Below are 16330 nucleotides of genomic sequence, written 5' to 3' on the forward strand. Positions count from 1 at the left end.
CCAGACTTCTCGTTGGTTTTGTGGATACAGACTAAGCCGGCTACCCCTCTGATACTCAACATAACTATGTCAACCTAACTTTTAGGTGTATATCAGGCTTTGGTACAAAAAAGGTGAGTAACTCCATTTTGACTTCCATGGAGTTATTTTGCATTGGCACCCGTATAGAAGTATAATTGGGTCCAGACTGTGGGCATTTACAACTAAAGACGTTATGTGAAAGGAGGCCACGTGGATTTTGGGCCATGTGGGGTTCTTGCATCTTCTCTGACTTTGTGGGGTGAGTTGGTTAAGGATATGGAGTAACTCTGGTACAAACTGATGTAGCTTTACCACCACCTCCTTGGACAGCTACTATTGATGGGCAACACCTTCTGAAGACATTTATACTATTGTATATATTCAGTTGTAAAAAGTCACTCAGATAGGTGCTTTAATGAAACTGAAATAAAGCAATCCAAAGTGACCCCAGTGAAATCCATGGAGTTACTCTGGGTTTACATCACTGAAACTGAGATTAGAGTCCGACTCCTTAATAGCAAAATGATGAAAGCTCTATTTTTGGAAAGCACATGACTATGCCATAACCTCAGTTAGGACTTGCAGAATTGGATTTTTATTTGATTGTCTGTAATTTTGGTGGATAATATCCATGTTTGTTTTTAAGCATTTTTATCTATTTACATTTTCACAGTAGTGGGATATTATGGGGTAGTGCAGACAATTATTTAATGACAGTAGACACAGATTCAAGAAGAAAAGCTTTTTTTATTAAAATACAAATTGTCAACATCACGTCAAAATATATAGAGTTTGATTTAAGGATATTACTTTAAGTTCTCAAGCAGCATATTTGTTATGTTGCCACTCCGTACATTTTCGTTTTTAATCAATGGAAATATTTGTCGGTTTGTGTGCGTACAGTGAAGTTTGTTTACCGATTAAATCTAATCCTTCCAAGCCTAACTTCAGTATTTCTAATGGTTTCCTTTAAAAATCCTTTAAGACTTTTTTCTTTGCCCATTTTTAGGTACCGTAGTGAGAAGATGACCATGAGCTACACAGAGTACCTTGCCCATCGACAGCATCATCACTTCCAAAATGGCATTGGGCACCCCCTTCCACCATACAACCATTATTCCTGACACTGAGCCACATGACCAGTCACTGGACCTCTCTGCAGACCTCTTCCCAGGAGACCCCGCCCCTTCCTGGTCTAGCTATCTCTATTACTGTACCATTTTATGATGATAGTTTCCGTTGCCATGTTGATGCTTCTCCTTGGTTGGTTAAGTTCATCGTGGCAACGGGTGAGAAAACTGCATTATTACGAAGTTCCCATAATTCTTTTTTATTGAGTCACTGCGGGGTTTTTTTGCAGCATATATAACCCTTGTGGTTTTTATAACATTTGAAATTTATACTGCATTAACATTGAATTATATCAATCAAGGTTTTCTGTGACTGTGGATGGAAGGAAGACTTTAAGGGTTACAATTAGGGATAGCCTTTTTTTGAGTAAGACATTTGTTGCTGTTGCATTAATAGTTGTAACAGGGAATGAAACGTATCAGAGATTCAGGTATTAAGCGTACATTCCCACCACTGTAGTAAAAGCTCTTTATTTCATGTAGTTAAATACATGAGCTTCAGATCCAGTACTTACAGACAGAATTTGAAGGGCAATATTTCAGATGAAGAGAAGCTGTTGTACCTAGCATAAGAGGCACTGATGATAGGAAGTATTTCAGGATCGGTTGGTCTAATTGATTACAGACTTAAAGTGCCTGATCCAGCAGGGTACTAAGTGCTCTCAACTCATATTCCATTATGTGGGAATCGAGGGTATTCTGCCCTTCTCAGGATCAGACACCAAAACAGTGTTTGTAATGCAAAGAAGAGATGTCGTTCTGATGTTCTCAAATTAGGAGTCACTTTTGTTTTAATAATGGTTGGTGAAGAGGCAATGTTATATTAGGAAGAAATGGATTTAGATTTTTGTGCCTTTTGTCTAGGACATAAATATAGTTACATAAAAATCATAGGAAGAATATTAAAAGCACCAGATAGCTTAGCAAACCACGCTCAATTGTCAATTATGTTTTAAACTGGGATTCTTTTGAGCAAGCAAATTGTGAAAGAATTTCTCTTCTCTCCTCATCATATTCTCTCTTTTTAGTTGTGGGTTTCCTAAGTTGTATTAGGTCATGATTAGCCAGATAACAATTAACTGTTGTTTTAAAAAACAGTGTGGGTGTTGGAGAAAGAGCACAGGACAAATATGCCATGATTTCAGATGGCTTCATCTATTACAGGAGCAGTCCTGGAGAGTTGTAAGTACTGTGAAATAGTTCTGGTAACGTTTCTGCACTAAGAAGAGGTCGAAATTCATTTAGCGCATTGATCAGAATTTGGTTTGTTGTTACAGCTGTAGTAATGGAGAGTACGTGTGGTATAGTAGCAAGACCTGAACGTTGTGGGGCCTATTCTCTCCTTGCTTCGTGTGGCTGTAGAACTCCCACTAGCACCAGTAGTAGTTTATTGCCTGTTCAAGGGGATAATATACCCCATGCATCATAGAAAAAGACCCTCGACATGCGGATGAGTAAAATACATTAAGCAGAAATCCCCAAATATTTCAGATAATGGATGTGTGTGTGTGAAACAAAATATATATTCTAAACAGATAAGAGAAAAAAGACGGCGCTAATAATACTTTTGCTGTAGCAAATGGCAGACGGCTAGTGGATCATGCTAAAACTTTTATATTTTAAAAGGTAATTGGGTAAATTGTTACTGCTCACCTGTAATATGAGGCAGGTTTTGCTGGTTAGTTTTAAGATAGAAGGTCTTTGGTATTCCTTCATCCACAGCATTTGATGTCCAAACACTTTCAGTTGTGATGCCTTAATTTATAAGCAAACAAAAGGGCCTGAAAATTCAGTAGCCAAGAGAGATGCGAAGTGGACACTGCAAAAATCAATAGATGTTTATATAGAGGATATTTTGGAGGATTCTATTGTCTTGTTTCTACTTGGGGAACATTTTAAAGTGGATTAGCTTTTAAGTGGAAACTGTAAACAAGTGGCTACTTGATTGAAAGGTTTTTTTCTTGCCCTTATAGGGAAACTGAGCACAAGCTGAATAATATTGTCTGCTGCAAAAAAAAAAAAAAAAAAAAAAAGTCATTTACCCCATCTTTACCCATCATCTCGTTACAGCATGCTCATGCTTCTGTATGAGCTCATTGTTAGAAGTTTTTTAAAAAAAGATTATATATAAAAATATATATGTATTTAAAGGTGCTAATCAACCTTGAGCAGGTCACGTGACTGGTCATGCGGACTCTAAAATCATATCAGATTTTTTTAAAAATCCTCAATATATGCAGATGTTATACAGAATTTCTTACCAGTGTAATAATGATATACTGATGAAATAAACAATCCTGCAGGTTTTGAAGGACAAGGTCAGCAATACTTCCCATCATGGCTTGGGGGGAAAAAAAAAGGATAGTTTTGTCTCCTTTTTGTACACAGCATAATGCACAATGAATTTTTGTCTATCTTTCAGTAGCTGTTGCTTAAAAAGAATAGTTCAAAGAGCATTATACAAATTGTAAAGGTGTGCTTTAAAATCAATTAATGCCCAGGCCCTTCTGGACCAGTGTCTTGTGTCATTATTAAAAAACTGTTACAGATATATGGGTCAATCAGTCAGTTTTGTAGGAGATATGTAGAAGTACACTGGTTTTTCATGCTTAGAATAATCAAATCTATCTACTATGTTTCTGGGGCACCTATCTCCTCGATATGTAAGTGCCGAGAATGCTGTTTATTATGTTTCTTATATACTTATGGGTATATTTGAATAAACTTGCATGTATTTCACTCAGACATGCCCTGGGACAGAATAGGTCTGTGAAATCCATTTCATGAATGTTCTTATTTAACTACACTAATAGCCTTTTAGATATAGTTCAGTGGAAATATTTTTATGTTGGGTATTTTCACTGGTTTTTTTTTTTAAGTTAACATTTTAGCTTTCGAGAAACACTAATCAGTTTGCTTTATTCCATTTTAAAAGGCTTTAATTGTCACTTTAAAGTCTCTTCCTCAGATCTATGTGCTATTATCTGAGTTAGACAGCAAGCCCCTCTAAGTGTTGCTCAGTCATGCTTCAAGTGGCCTTCCTTCTGCCCCAGATTGTGCTATCGCACTGACTTCCCCCCACCTCCACCACAGTGCTAGACACGGTAGGTGGAGGGCACAGTAGTGAGTTTGGACCTGGTGTATGAAGTTCATCAGGGCAATTGAAGTGGCACACCCTGACATTTGTATATGGACCTCTTTACTTGTCTTCAACTGTGCGGGTTTTTCAAACTCTTGCCTGGAGTAGGTTACATCTCTTGTGTGTGTTAGATCGAACCAAAGAAGCCTCCAGCCATGCACACATGCTGCTCCTAAAGCCTGCCTTCCAGTCCTTACAAAATCCCTGCAGGGTTAAAGGGTAACTTTTTTATTTTTGTACAGTTTCTAACTGATTTTTTGCTAGTGATGTTAATGGAATTAAGTTTATTTGAGGAGTCTGAGTACCTCCTTCATTTAAATAAACTGGTGACTTTCCTTTTATGTTAAAAATAAATATAGAAACCCAAAGTGTGCCTCTCAGATTTAAGGGTTTCTGGTTACATTTATTCTTATGACCAGCAATGATTCTTTATATACAAAGATATGTTCTCCTTGTTTTTTATTACTGTTAAAGAAAAAAATAAAAACCTCTTTCTTTGCTCTGGATCCAGTAACTGCGCTGGTACATAAACGCACTGAGAAGACAAACTTTTGTTTGAAACTTTTGTAACAACTTATGACTGTTTTTGTATATCAAAGTTGATTCTTTTCAAAATATTTGGATCTAGTTTCTAAGTTATTTTAGTGTTTTATATGTTATGAAAAAAATTACTTTGAATTGTTCACCAGCATAATGAATTATCTGGAATGCAATGGTGACACATTACGGGCTTTGAGCTACCTGGAGTAGCTTACAGGGCCCCTATTTTTCCTTCCTTCTTAGTAACTTGATTATTGATTACAATAATATCACAGATTACCTGAACCCCCTTCCATTATAACTAGATCCTCCCTTCCAACATTTAATTGCTATTAGTGTGAAGAAACTGTTGAAATGGGCATTTTAATATGAGTATGGCTTAAAAAGGTAAAAATGAGGAAAACACAAAAAAATATAGAAGGTTATCTGTGGGTCTGTGAGATATGGCTGTGGAAAGATATTGTAGTAGTTTTAACACTATTGTTCTTACCTTTTAAATCATTTACCCAATAAAATAAGGAAAAAGAATCACCATTTCCTGTTTTCATGTTTCTTTACTAAATTGTGTGGCCAGCTCAGTTACTTTTTTGAACATTTGAGAGTTCCAAAAAGGAATTTGGATTTTAATGATGTATTTGGAGGTACATTTTGTTCTAAATGAAGTCAGTCTGTTCATTTTCCCAGCTAGAGCAATAAATTGGGCATGAACCACTTGGTATTTCTGTGGCAAAGAGAAACTGACAATCTAACTGAGAAGTGATGTCACCCTGCCTAATATGTAACACTTCAGTTCCTTCAGAGCTCGATTTACTGAGTGTATGCCACTTCCATTGATTTCAGTCACTTTTAAATCAAATCCAGGAGGGAGGGGTCTGGTCTTTTATACAGAGCCTTCTTGTTGCAAAACCAGTTATATTGGTACAACTGCTGCTATCGTTTATATAGTACATATTTGGGAGATGTGACAAAACAGTATAAAACTCAGGAAATGAATACACAGAGTATTGAGTATATAACACACACCATAAATCCCACCTAAAGTAGAATTATAGGACTGGAAGGGACCACAGTAGGTCATCTAGTCCAGGCCCCTGCACTCATGCAGGACTGTTATCTACACCAGGGGTCAGCAACCTATGGCACATCTGCCAAAGATGGCACGGGAGCAGATTTTTAATGGCATGCTCAGCCCGCTACCCCACCAGGCAGCAGCGTGCCATTAAAAATCCTGCCCGCCCCCGCCAGCTGCTGCTGCAGAGCAGGCAAGCTCCCTCCTTCCCCCAGCATGCTGGGTTCCTGCCCCTCCTCCTCTCCCTCCCTGCCGCCGATCAGCTGATGGCTCTTGTGCAGAAGGGGGAGAACCAGAGCCACAGCGCTCCGGGGAGGAGAGGGAGACAAGGTGGGGACAGGTCCTTGGGGAAGGAGGGTGGAATCAGGGCATATACCCTACAGCCCCCTACTGTGAGCCGCTCAGGGCTAGGAGCGACCCCAGCCCTGACTCCTGCACCCCCTCACACACCCCCAGCCCTCTGACCTGACCCCTGCACCTCCCCACAACCCCAGCCCTGACTCCAGCACCCCCCCACCCCTTGCCTTGACTCTTGCACCCCCCCCACCCCATGTCCTGACCCTTGCATTCCCCACCCTGAGCACCAAACGGGAGCTCCTGCACCCACATTCCCACCTGCACCCCTCATACCAAATGGGAGCTGCCCAGGTAAGCACTCCACACCCAAACCTTCTGCCCTAACCCTGAGCCCCCTCCCTCATTCTAGCTCCTAGCCAGACCCTACACCCCAACCCCCAGCCCTGTGCTCAGTGCACTCCCACCCTCAGCTCAGTGCAGAGAGAGAGGAAGAGAATGGGCTAGAACCAGGGAGAAGGTAGGTACGTACCCTCTCTGTGTGGGCAGGGCCGGGATCCCAGACCGGCAGCAGGCTGAGCGGGGGCAGGAGCCGCCGGAGAGAACCCCAGACCTGCAGTGGGCTGAGCCAGCCAGGGTCCTGGCCGCAGGCCCCGCTCAGCCTGCATGAACAGAACCCCAGGCTGGCAGCAGGCTGAGCGGGCCAGCGGCGTAAGATCAGCATTTTAATTTTAAATGAAGCTTCTTAAACATTTTGAAAACCTTGTTTACATACGACAATAGTTTAGTTATATAATATATAGATTTATAGAGACACACCTTCTAAAAAACATTAAAATGTATTACTGGCACGCAAACCCTTAAATTAAAAGTGAATAAATGAAGACTCGGCCCACGACTTCTGAAAGGTTGCTGACCCCTGATCTACACTATCCCTGAGGGTCTAGATAGTGATCAGTGTACATTCATTTTCTTTCCCCACATCATTTCAAAAGAGATTACTTGCAGTGTTACTAGTCTTGCTTAAGTCCTCAACTGGTTTGTTTCACATTGTGCTAGTACAAAGTACAACTTTGACCACATTCCACAGCAAGGGTGAGTGTATGCAGTTGTGAATATGTAAAATTCCAGCTACCCCGTAAATTTAATTCCTTTCATTTATACAGTTCATGTAAAAATGATGCTGCCCCTCCTATGTAGCAGATGGGATTTGGCAGTTGTGGGGAGACTATGCATTTCTTTCCCCAAAATCCTTGACCCCAAATTTGGGTGACTAAAATTAGGAACCAAATCCATTGAGAACAGTGTGCTCAGAATCCTTGCCAATCAGATCACTCTTACTGAGGTGTCTTCTCTGGATTTAGGTGCCCAAATGTGAAAATTTGGGCTCGTTTGTGTAGCTTTTGCATGTATGTCAATAGGTGGCTTTGTAAAGACAAGCTATTGGGCTAGACGTCTACACTAATGCCCCAGAGGATGTTCCCTTCACTGTACTCCATACAGACGCTCCCCGGGTTACGCAAGACCCGACTTACACAAATTTGTGTACTTACGTAAAAAGTTCCGTAAGCTAGAAATAGGAGTCTTTGGGGTTTTTTGCATAACATTCAGGTATACGTTTCTGATTTACGCAAAATTCGAGTTACGCAAGGCTTTCCAGAACAGAACGATTGTGTAAGTCAGGGAGCGTCTGTATATTGTGGGATTCAATTTTCTTGATGGTTTAAGGTTTCTCCCCATTTTTGGAGATTGTCTACTTCCCAGTTGTAGTGCTCAGACCACCAGCTGCCCACAAGGCAGAAAAGTAAAATTTACATATTCTGTAATTTTTCCTTCCAAGTGGACTCCATGAGACCCCATCCAAAGTGTCCAATTTTGCATTAAATTCCAGTTGAAGAGGAACTCTCAATCCTTCCTTTTTTTCCCCTCCCTGAGTATTCCTTCAGAGAGGGACAAATCTTGGGATTCACTCAAATTGGGATCTGACTTTGCCACAAGTCTTCATTTCCACTCTTTGTCTAAAAAAGTAAGTAGATACAGTCTCCTGCCTGGCAATACTAATATTTTATGTTTAATAATCAGAATGTATAGTTTGTCTTCTAAGTTTGGGGAGTTACAGGTCTCTGAACAGCGCCACCTGTTGGCTGTACATTGAACAGCTAGAGAGTTTTAAAACAAAGATGCTTCTTGCACTTGGAAGACTAGGAGAAATAACCCAGTTGTAATGGATCACAGAACATGGTGCCAACTTCAGAGAATGAAAAATTAGATAAGTAAATTTTACCTTTTTGACATCACTGTAGTACTTTCAAAATTGTGTCTAATCGCATCAAGCAGCAAATCTGTTTTTAATACTTTATTTCTATGAAGGATAAATCTACAGTCTGAACTGTACCTTAAAATTGTTTAATAATCCTTTCCCCAACTCCTAGCAGTTTTACATCTTGACATTCTGCGGGAAGGTTTTGGAGGTACCCTTTAGCTGGAAAAGAAAAAAGTTTTTAAGAAATTTCCTCTCTGGTGGGGGGCATGGGTGTGTCTTGGGGAAGTAATGGAGTGATAGTGATCTGGGCACAGGCAGTTTGGGGAAAGTAGTCATTAGATTGGTAAAAAAAGCCTTTACACATTCACTTCATCACTAATACACAGGAATTGACTTGTTTTGATTGCTGTTGCTAAAGTAAAAAATCACTCAATGCATGCAGAATACTAAGTATTTTCCCCTCGTTCTGCCACCCATATATATAGGTAATGCTCTGGCAATCAACCCCATCCTTAACATACCTGACTAAAGCTTCCATCTTGGCATTTATCAGATTTTGTCACCTGTATAAAGGCATGTTTACAAAGTAGTAGTAGTGAAGTATGTATGCTTTTCTATCCTGCAATATTCAAGTAGAGAGCCACTCTCTTTTTCCCCATGGTAATATTCCCAAATGGAGCGTGGTGCATTCTCAAAGTGTGATGGACTCATGGGTGGCTATACCTACCAATGAAAAAATCCCCATACCTTTATCACTGCTCCAGTCTATGAATCAACTTGCTTTTCAAAAAATCTGTGGTACTGTGAGCTAAGGCTCCGGTTCTTGGGTGACAGATTAAAATTGACAAACATTTGCTATTAAAACAAAAAATATAAACAATACAATTGATTGACAATTATAGCTGTGTCACCTATTGGTAGGGAACAATTTGATTAATTTAGCCCCTTGTCCGAGTTATTATTCAGACTTCCAGCTTAGTAAATTAGTTTGCCTCTCATTCACAGAGGTAGAAATCTACTCTGGTGGCTTGAGCTGTGCTTTCAAGGTATTAGCGCCAATGGTTTCAGTCTTCACACATTGTGACTGGTCATCCCAAGACATAGTACTGATTCTGCTCCTTGATTGGATGAAACCCACAGCTCATGGCCTCTATATACTGTTTAATACATATGTGCATGATTTGTCACTTTCCTTTTCCATGAACACCATTTGCAAGTTATATAGTAGCCTGTCATAATGATACTGTTCATGGGATTGAAGTAAAGATGTTAAACAGCTTTTGCAATCAAACCACTGCTGGTCTGAAGTGTAGTTGATCATAGCACTCATGAAGTGTGGGGATTTTTTTAAAATAAAAACCTGCCAATTAGGGCTTGATGTCATCTGTAATGACAAACTAAAAGTTAGGACTTACCTGTCCACTGCAGTTGAGCAGCAGTGACAAAATGTGCAAATATTGCAGAATAAAAGGTCCAAAAGATTGTTTTAGGTTGAAACCTGTGCATATTCTGTTCCATACCTTGTAATTCTTCTGAGACTACTGTGAAATATTGGCATGACAGTACAGAAAATTAGGAAGAATGCTCTACCACTTCAATGGAGAGGGTGTTGAGGTAGATAGAGTGTAACTAACAAGACATGTACAAAGTTTTCAAAAGCATTTTCTTCATGGGTGAAGGTTTGAAAGTAATCTCCTGCCACCTGTACCTTCTACCCACCACTTGTGGGTAGGGGAGGTTTAAACAGTGAATAGAGAGGAAGGAGTACTTATGTACCTTATGTGTGGTTTCATCTCTCTCCTTTGTGCTCTAGTGTAGGAAGGGATGTAGTGGAAGATGTTCAATTTTCTTGGCTATGATTGGTTATAATCAGGCAACAAGATTGTTCAGGTAGGCTCAGGACCTGGCATAGCTAAAATGATGACAAAACTGCTCCCACACACAGTAGAAGGTATTTATTCCTTTAATTAAAGATTTAACAACTAATTGCCCAGTGAGCAGGATCTCAGTTAGGGACCAACAAAAACAGACCAAAATACAAAAAACCAAGTACACAAATATACCCCTTATCTGCAAATGTTACCTGATAACCAAGTTTTAGCACATTAAAAAGGTTACAAAATTTAGAACACTTTTACAAATTACTTTGAACTAACAGCAGAGGTGGCAGCTGAGTGCCCACATTGGTCCCTGTCCCTGCCCAGGATAATATGGTGGTTGGAACCAAGGGCGGGATAATTGGAACTGCAAGTTTCCAAAGACAGCTTTGTGCCTCAGCTCAGTGCATGTAGCAATTCCAGATTCCTGGCAGAGCATGGCTGGCAACAGCGTTGTGGGTGCACTCACCACTCTACTTGCCGCATTGAGAGAACTATGACTCAGAATAAATGCAAAAATAAAAAAGGTATAAAATTGACCCTCAAGAAAAATCAAGCCATTTTAAAAACAGCTCGGCTTTAACTAAACAATGCTAAGCAGAAAAACAGAGTTACAGAAATATCACCTTGAGCACAAGGTCACAAAAGGACTGTTTGTTATGGATCTCGTCACTGTAATTAGCATAAAACACAGAAAGTAGTTGTGTTTGTCTTTACAAACATACCTGCAGCATTTCTGCTTATGGACTAATACCAGATGCTTACCTTGTTAAAACTAGGACGACTAACTTTCCCAATGTATGCTGCAGCCCCCCTGTATCCCCCGTCTTTTAAAATAAAATTGTGAAAAGTTCACCTAGTAAAACGACAAATGCAATTGCAAATAACTGCAACAAGAAAAAATGCACATCTATATTTTTCCCCTCACGTAGTTACAAATGCCCAGGAAACCAATGCCTGTGATTTATAGACGAGACTTGGGACACAGAATCAAGTACTTAACTGCAAATAGCCGTTTCTGAGAGGGAAAGACACTTAGGTTTTTACAAAACATTCAGTTATCAAATATACAGAAATATCAAAACCCTGATTGAGGCTACAGAGAGAGGGGAATACATCTACACTGAGGTACTCTAAAACCATAAAGTGCACAACTGAACTGACTGCTCATGTCTCCCACCTTCAGCAAAGCGCTCTGCCTACAAGCAGCATTTGTCAAGCACTAAGAAGTCAAACTAATACCACGTCTAGGGTGTATTTGGGGGCTATGGCCTTATATCCATTTATTTATATGTATATTGGACATGTTCAGAAGAAAAACACATTTTTTTTTCTGAACATGACTAAGAGCTGTTAATCTCCAGTTTATGAGAGAAACAAGATGCAAATTTATCTTTGGTTTTTAAAGTCCAATGCGCTTAAGCAGAAGATGGACAAAAATAGATCAATGGTAAAACACTGCAGAGGTGTGTCTAAACCTTTGAAAAATAGCACTAGCTGTGTCTTCAGACTACTGAAAGCCTTGGCACCAGAATCCATTACCATGCACTGGCTGCTACCCAACATTACATGGGGGCAGAAGAGTTACCATCTTTAGTTCATGCTTCTCAGCCTGAGCATAAACAAACTGTGTGATAAGTAAACAAGTTAATTGTAGCTACTAACAGCTCCTCCTGTAGAGTAGAGAGGAGATAAGGGCAGAGTTTGGTGTGCTCAGAAAGGCCAACTCCATTGATCAGAGCACCATGTTGCTAAATAGTTGGAGCTAGCTTTTAAAGACACAATTTTACCCTCAACATACACAAAGTTCTCCACTGAGGGGGAGACACCCCCAAAATAAGGATGCACTTGATAAACAGAGTTCGGTTTAGTTTGGGATTGACTCCATTGGCACAAAGCCTAGCCAGTCACATCTGTCAGGGATCGTCTATTAGCCCTGCCTCAGTGCAGGAGACTGGATTAAATGACCTATGGAGATCCCTTCCTGTCCCACACTTCTATGAGTCTGTCTCTCCTTTCTAGGCTTCCCTCTCCCGCTCCTGTTTTATTAAAATAAACCACAATATTCAGGCTCCCACCTGACAAGTCATCTGCTTAAAAATGGAAAAACAATAATATTAAAGACCACAAATTATTTTCCTGTCGCTGGAGTTCTGAATACGATGGAGAATAACCTTCTCCGGGTGAAATGTTAGCTATCAGCACCATGAGTGATTTTTCCCTGGTAGTGGGGATGACTTGTCACACATGAACTAGTGGAAGACAAAGTGATCTGTCTCAGGCTGCTCAGATGGCCAGAGGCAAGCTATCCCTTCCACACTGACTAGTCACTCACCTTGTGCTTTCTTCTCCTTTTCACGCTTCCTGGCCACCTGGCTTCACCTCTTCATTTCCAGTATAAACAGAAGCCAACCAAGGAGCATCATCTCTATTGTAAGTGCTTGTAAAACCCACCCATTCAATAGGAGAAAAATAAATCTTCCACCATAGAAGTGATGTAACCCTCCCGTAGGATGTTTTAATAAGTTGCCCAGCTTCTGAGTAGCCCACTATCATCCAAACCAACATCCTATGAAAGGAACAATCCCCACCTTTCTGCTGCACCTTACAGATGGTGTCTGTCGTAAGAGATCAGCTGAGGAATGAGAGTCAGATTTTAGGAACTGCTTTAGGGGCTTCCCCGACTTTAAACTAAATCGTCTCAAAGTTGCCATTCCTGCTCCTACATTTTTAAACCAGCCAAAAGAGCTAGAGATTAATCACTTCAAGTAAATACCCTGCCATGGAGGTGGTACCCCTTGAGCCACACATTGGAAATTCCCCATTAGCCTCATTATTTGATCTTTGGAGACTAGTGGTGGCCTAAAAGAGCTGTGGCCATACTTATTAGAATGCCCTGAAGCACACAGCTGTAGGCGGGAAATGCTGTATTTTCAAAAATACTACGTGGCTTTATACCTGGGAGGCTGCTTCTGTTCTGAATGGAGCTGTCAAAATCTGTCAGTAGCCACAACATTTTAAAAGCATGGGTTAGAAAAAGGCAAGAATCAAAAAACTTAAATCCAAGCAATAGTGCCAGTGTTGAAAGATGGGCCAACTGCATCCCTTGGCAACACCAATGGTCTCTTTCTAAATGCACTTCATTGTAGTTACAGCAGCGGTGTCTGGCCCAGGGCATTTTGCTAAGGGACTGCTAGCTAGATAAATAAACCAACATAAACTTCATACAAGCTTAGGGGATAGGAGGAAGTGCTGTATGATTTAGCTCAGCTGTTCCTATGAGAGAACGTATATTCAAGTGGGGGGAACTGCTTAATATCTAGCAATATGAACACCTTTGTTAACACTGGTGCTTTCCCCCCACTCCTGCAAATGATTCAGCAAGATGTGCTTATTTGACATACAGGAGTAGCAGTGAGGCTGTTCTGATGAGTGAAGTTAAACGTGCTTAAGTGCTTGCAGGATCAGGGCCTGAGAGCCACACTGTAAACAGATATTCATTGCGAGTATCAGGGGCTTAGCTCTCAAAGGCGAACTCCTGCCGGAGACTGAAGATAGGGAGCATTTCGTTGGTCTGGGTAACAGGAATTTAAATTGATCACAACTGTGCAATGAGTAAATCTGCCTTATCATCAAATTATGGCAGCATAGGTTATTCATCATATTTAATATATGCCACCAGGCACAGAGTGTGTCCAGAAAAGGGTTTACAAATTAGAATACCGATTGACAGGATACTCCTGAATGCAGCTGTAAATATATATATTTAATTAAATGGAGTGAAACTATTTAGAGAAGTCATTTGTGTTCCCTCTCCCCCATCAAAATCTGCCTTTGTGAAAATAAAAAACAATGCAAGTTTGTAACTTTGATAATTTTTCTAGGCAATGAGCTCTCTCCTTGAGGTATAAATGGCTGTATCTTAACTTCAGAACATGATCGCAGGGCGACTCAGCTGAAGGGAGAGGTATAGTGGCTCTGTATACTTATTACAGCTATGGCAATGCTACACAAGCAATCTAAAAATCACTTTTTGCAGCAAATTCCTGTGATGCAGCTCTGAAATACAACCAACATGAACTCAGATTTCAAAATTAAAAGGAACACTGTCAAGATTTCCCCCTTTCCACTTGTCTGTACAGTATAACGTCTTAATACTGAACACTGTTAAAACTGAAGTAAATGGATATATTTAATTTGCTTTTCCCCGGTTGTTCTTTCTGAATCTCTGCATGCAGTTTTTGCAATAAGTTTAGTTAAATCAGTGCAGTGCCCTACTGTGGAGGCAGTTATACCAGTATACAGGTGTTTCTAGCAGTACAGCTTGTTATACTAGCAAATGAAACAAGCTATGCTGGTATACATACCTTTACTCTGATATAACTGCCACCAGACTAGAATTGCACTGATTTAGTTTAAATCACTGCATACGGTGTATAGACTCTTAGAGAGAGAAACCAGAATAGCAATTTCTCTTCGTTTCCCTACATACTGAACTAATGTCTGTTCAATACAGAACACGGGGCAGGAATTTTTTAAAAGCATGAAATGAAATTTAAAATTCTTCACATAGGGTTTTGTAACTTGTTTTCTCAGTCTAAACCAGGTTGACAGTCTCCCTTTAATTCATATTTCTTTCTATTCAGGGGCAACTTGAAGGATGAGATGAAACATCACCCATCACAATTTACACCCTGCTTGATTTTTTAAAACAATTATTTCAACCTGATGGTTTTTCATGCATTCAAGTCAGAGCAACCTCAGAGCTGGTACTATGCTGGGCTCAAACCACACAGGTCAAGATCCATAGCCACTGAGAAAGAATAGTCCAATTTAAAAAATAAATTAAAAATATTTTGAATTTTTTTTTGTTCCCCATTATCTTCAACCAGCTTAAAGTAGTGCAATAGAACCTCACTAATTCACACCAATAACTGGGAGACCTCTGGGATATTGCTTCACCAACTTGCAAAATTCAAATAATGAAAGTTAAGCCAGGATGATGCATTACAAACTGTTTGCTTGGTTCACTTTCGGTTAGAGTAGTAATTCAGCTTTTTCTTATACTTTATAATGCAATCAGTAAATGTACTGAAGGATACACAGCAAACAATAATGAAGTCTTGATAAGGGGACTGTACTGCCACTCTCTTTGCTGGGATGCAGGCAGAGCCTGCCATTTTCTGGGGGTAATTATATAGTGTGGTTAGGGAGGTTCCATTGTAATCTGCATAAAATATGTAAGAAACACCAACTTCTCCCAGAATAAGGCCACTAATTTTGCCATTGGCTACGGGCAGTGAAAAACAGCAGTTGAAAGAAGAAAATCCTCACTCTATCGTAGAGATCTTTTGAGGCAAGAAACATTGATGGGGGGAGGGAGGGGAAGCAGACACAACACACTAACACACTGTCCTTTCATTCTCCTCTTTCTTCTCCAATATGAATACAGGTACCTCCGCTTCCTCTAAGTGCTACTCCCCAGGGAGAAATTTCAGTCTATTTTCTTAGATGGGAGTCTAAGCAAATCCACACTATATTTAAAGACAGGGACAGCACTGTAGAACAATATTACAAGTTTTCCATGAGCCATAGTCATGATAGTCTGATGTCCAGATGCCCAGATTCGATACCAGGGCCCGTAGAAAGGATCTGAGATGGCTGGGCATAACATGTTGTTCAAATTCACTTCCGTGACCTGGGGAAAGGGACAACAAGTTTATAAATCAATCTTATATTGTGCTGTATTGACACAGAAACCTAAAATGGGGATTTCTTAACTCCCCTAAAAATCGAAGTAATCAAGTTAATACGTTGGCAACTCTCACTCACCTATTTATTCAGTACACAGTCAGATTTTCAGAAGTAAGGCAAGCAGTTGTGCACTTAATGTGTATGCAACTGCATGTCTAATTTAAGCATGGTAAAATGTGTTTGTGTGAATAAGTAGCCATTAGCATGTGCAATTGCCCAATTTGAGCACATAATTGCCCCAGC

General features: G+C 40.1%; 2 protein-coding genes across 3 annotated transcripts in view; one reads left to right on the forward strand and one right to left on the reverse strand.

Moving 5' to 3' along the window:
- Nucleotides 1-3194, forward strand: part of AMMECR1 (AMMECR nuclear protein 1) — a 100710-nt gene extending 97516 nt beyond the window's left edge. For both annotated transcript variants that reach the window (XM_074962482.1, XM_074962483.1), the window contains one exon: nucleotides 1031-3194. In XM_074962482.1, coding sequence (XP_074818583.1) covers nucleotides 1031-1145 — 115 coding nt within the window. In that variant the 3' untranslated portion in view covers nucleotides 1146-3194. The remainder of the gene's footprint in view (nucleotides 1-1030) is intronic.
- Nucleotides 3195-10429: 7235 nt separating this feature from the next.
- The window catches only part of TMEM164 (transmembrane protein 164), an 86263-nt gene continuing 80362 nt past the window's right edge, over nucleotides 10430-16330 (reverse strand). Inside the window, exon 6 of the mRNA XM_074962484.1 lies at nucleotides 10430-16031. Coding sequence (XP_074818585.1) covers nucleotides 15828-16031 — 204 coding nt within the window. The 3' untranslated portion in view covers nucleotides 10430-15827. The remainder of the gene's footprint in view (nucleotides 16032-16330) is intronic.

Source organism: Natator depressus, chromosome 9, assembly GCF_965152275.1.
Source record: "Natator depressus isolate rNatDep1 chromosome 9, rNatDep2.hap1, whole genome shotgun sequence".
NCBI lineage: Eukaryota > Metazoa > Chordata > Testudines > Cheloniidae > Natator > Natator depressus.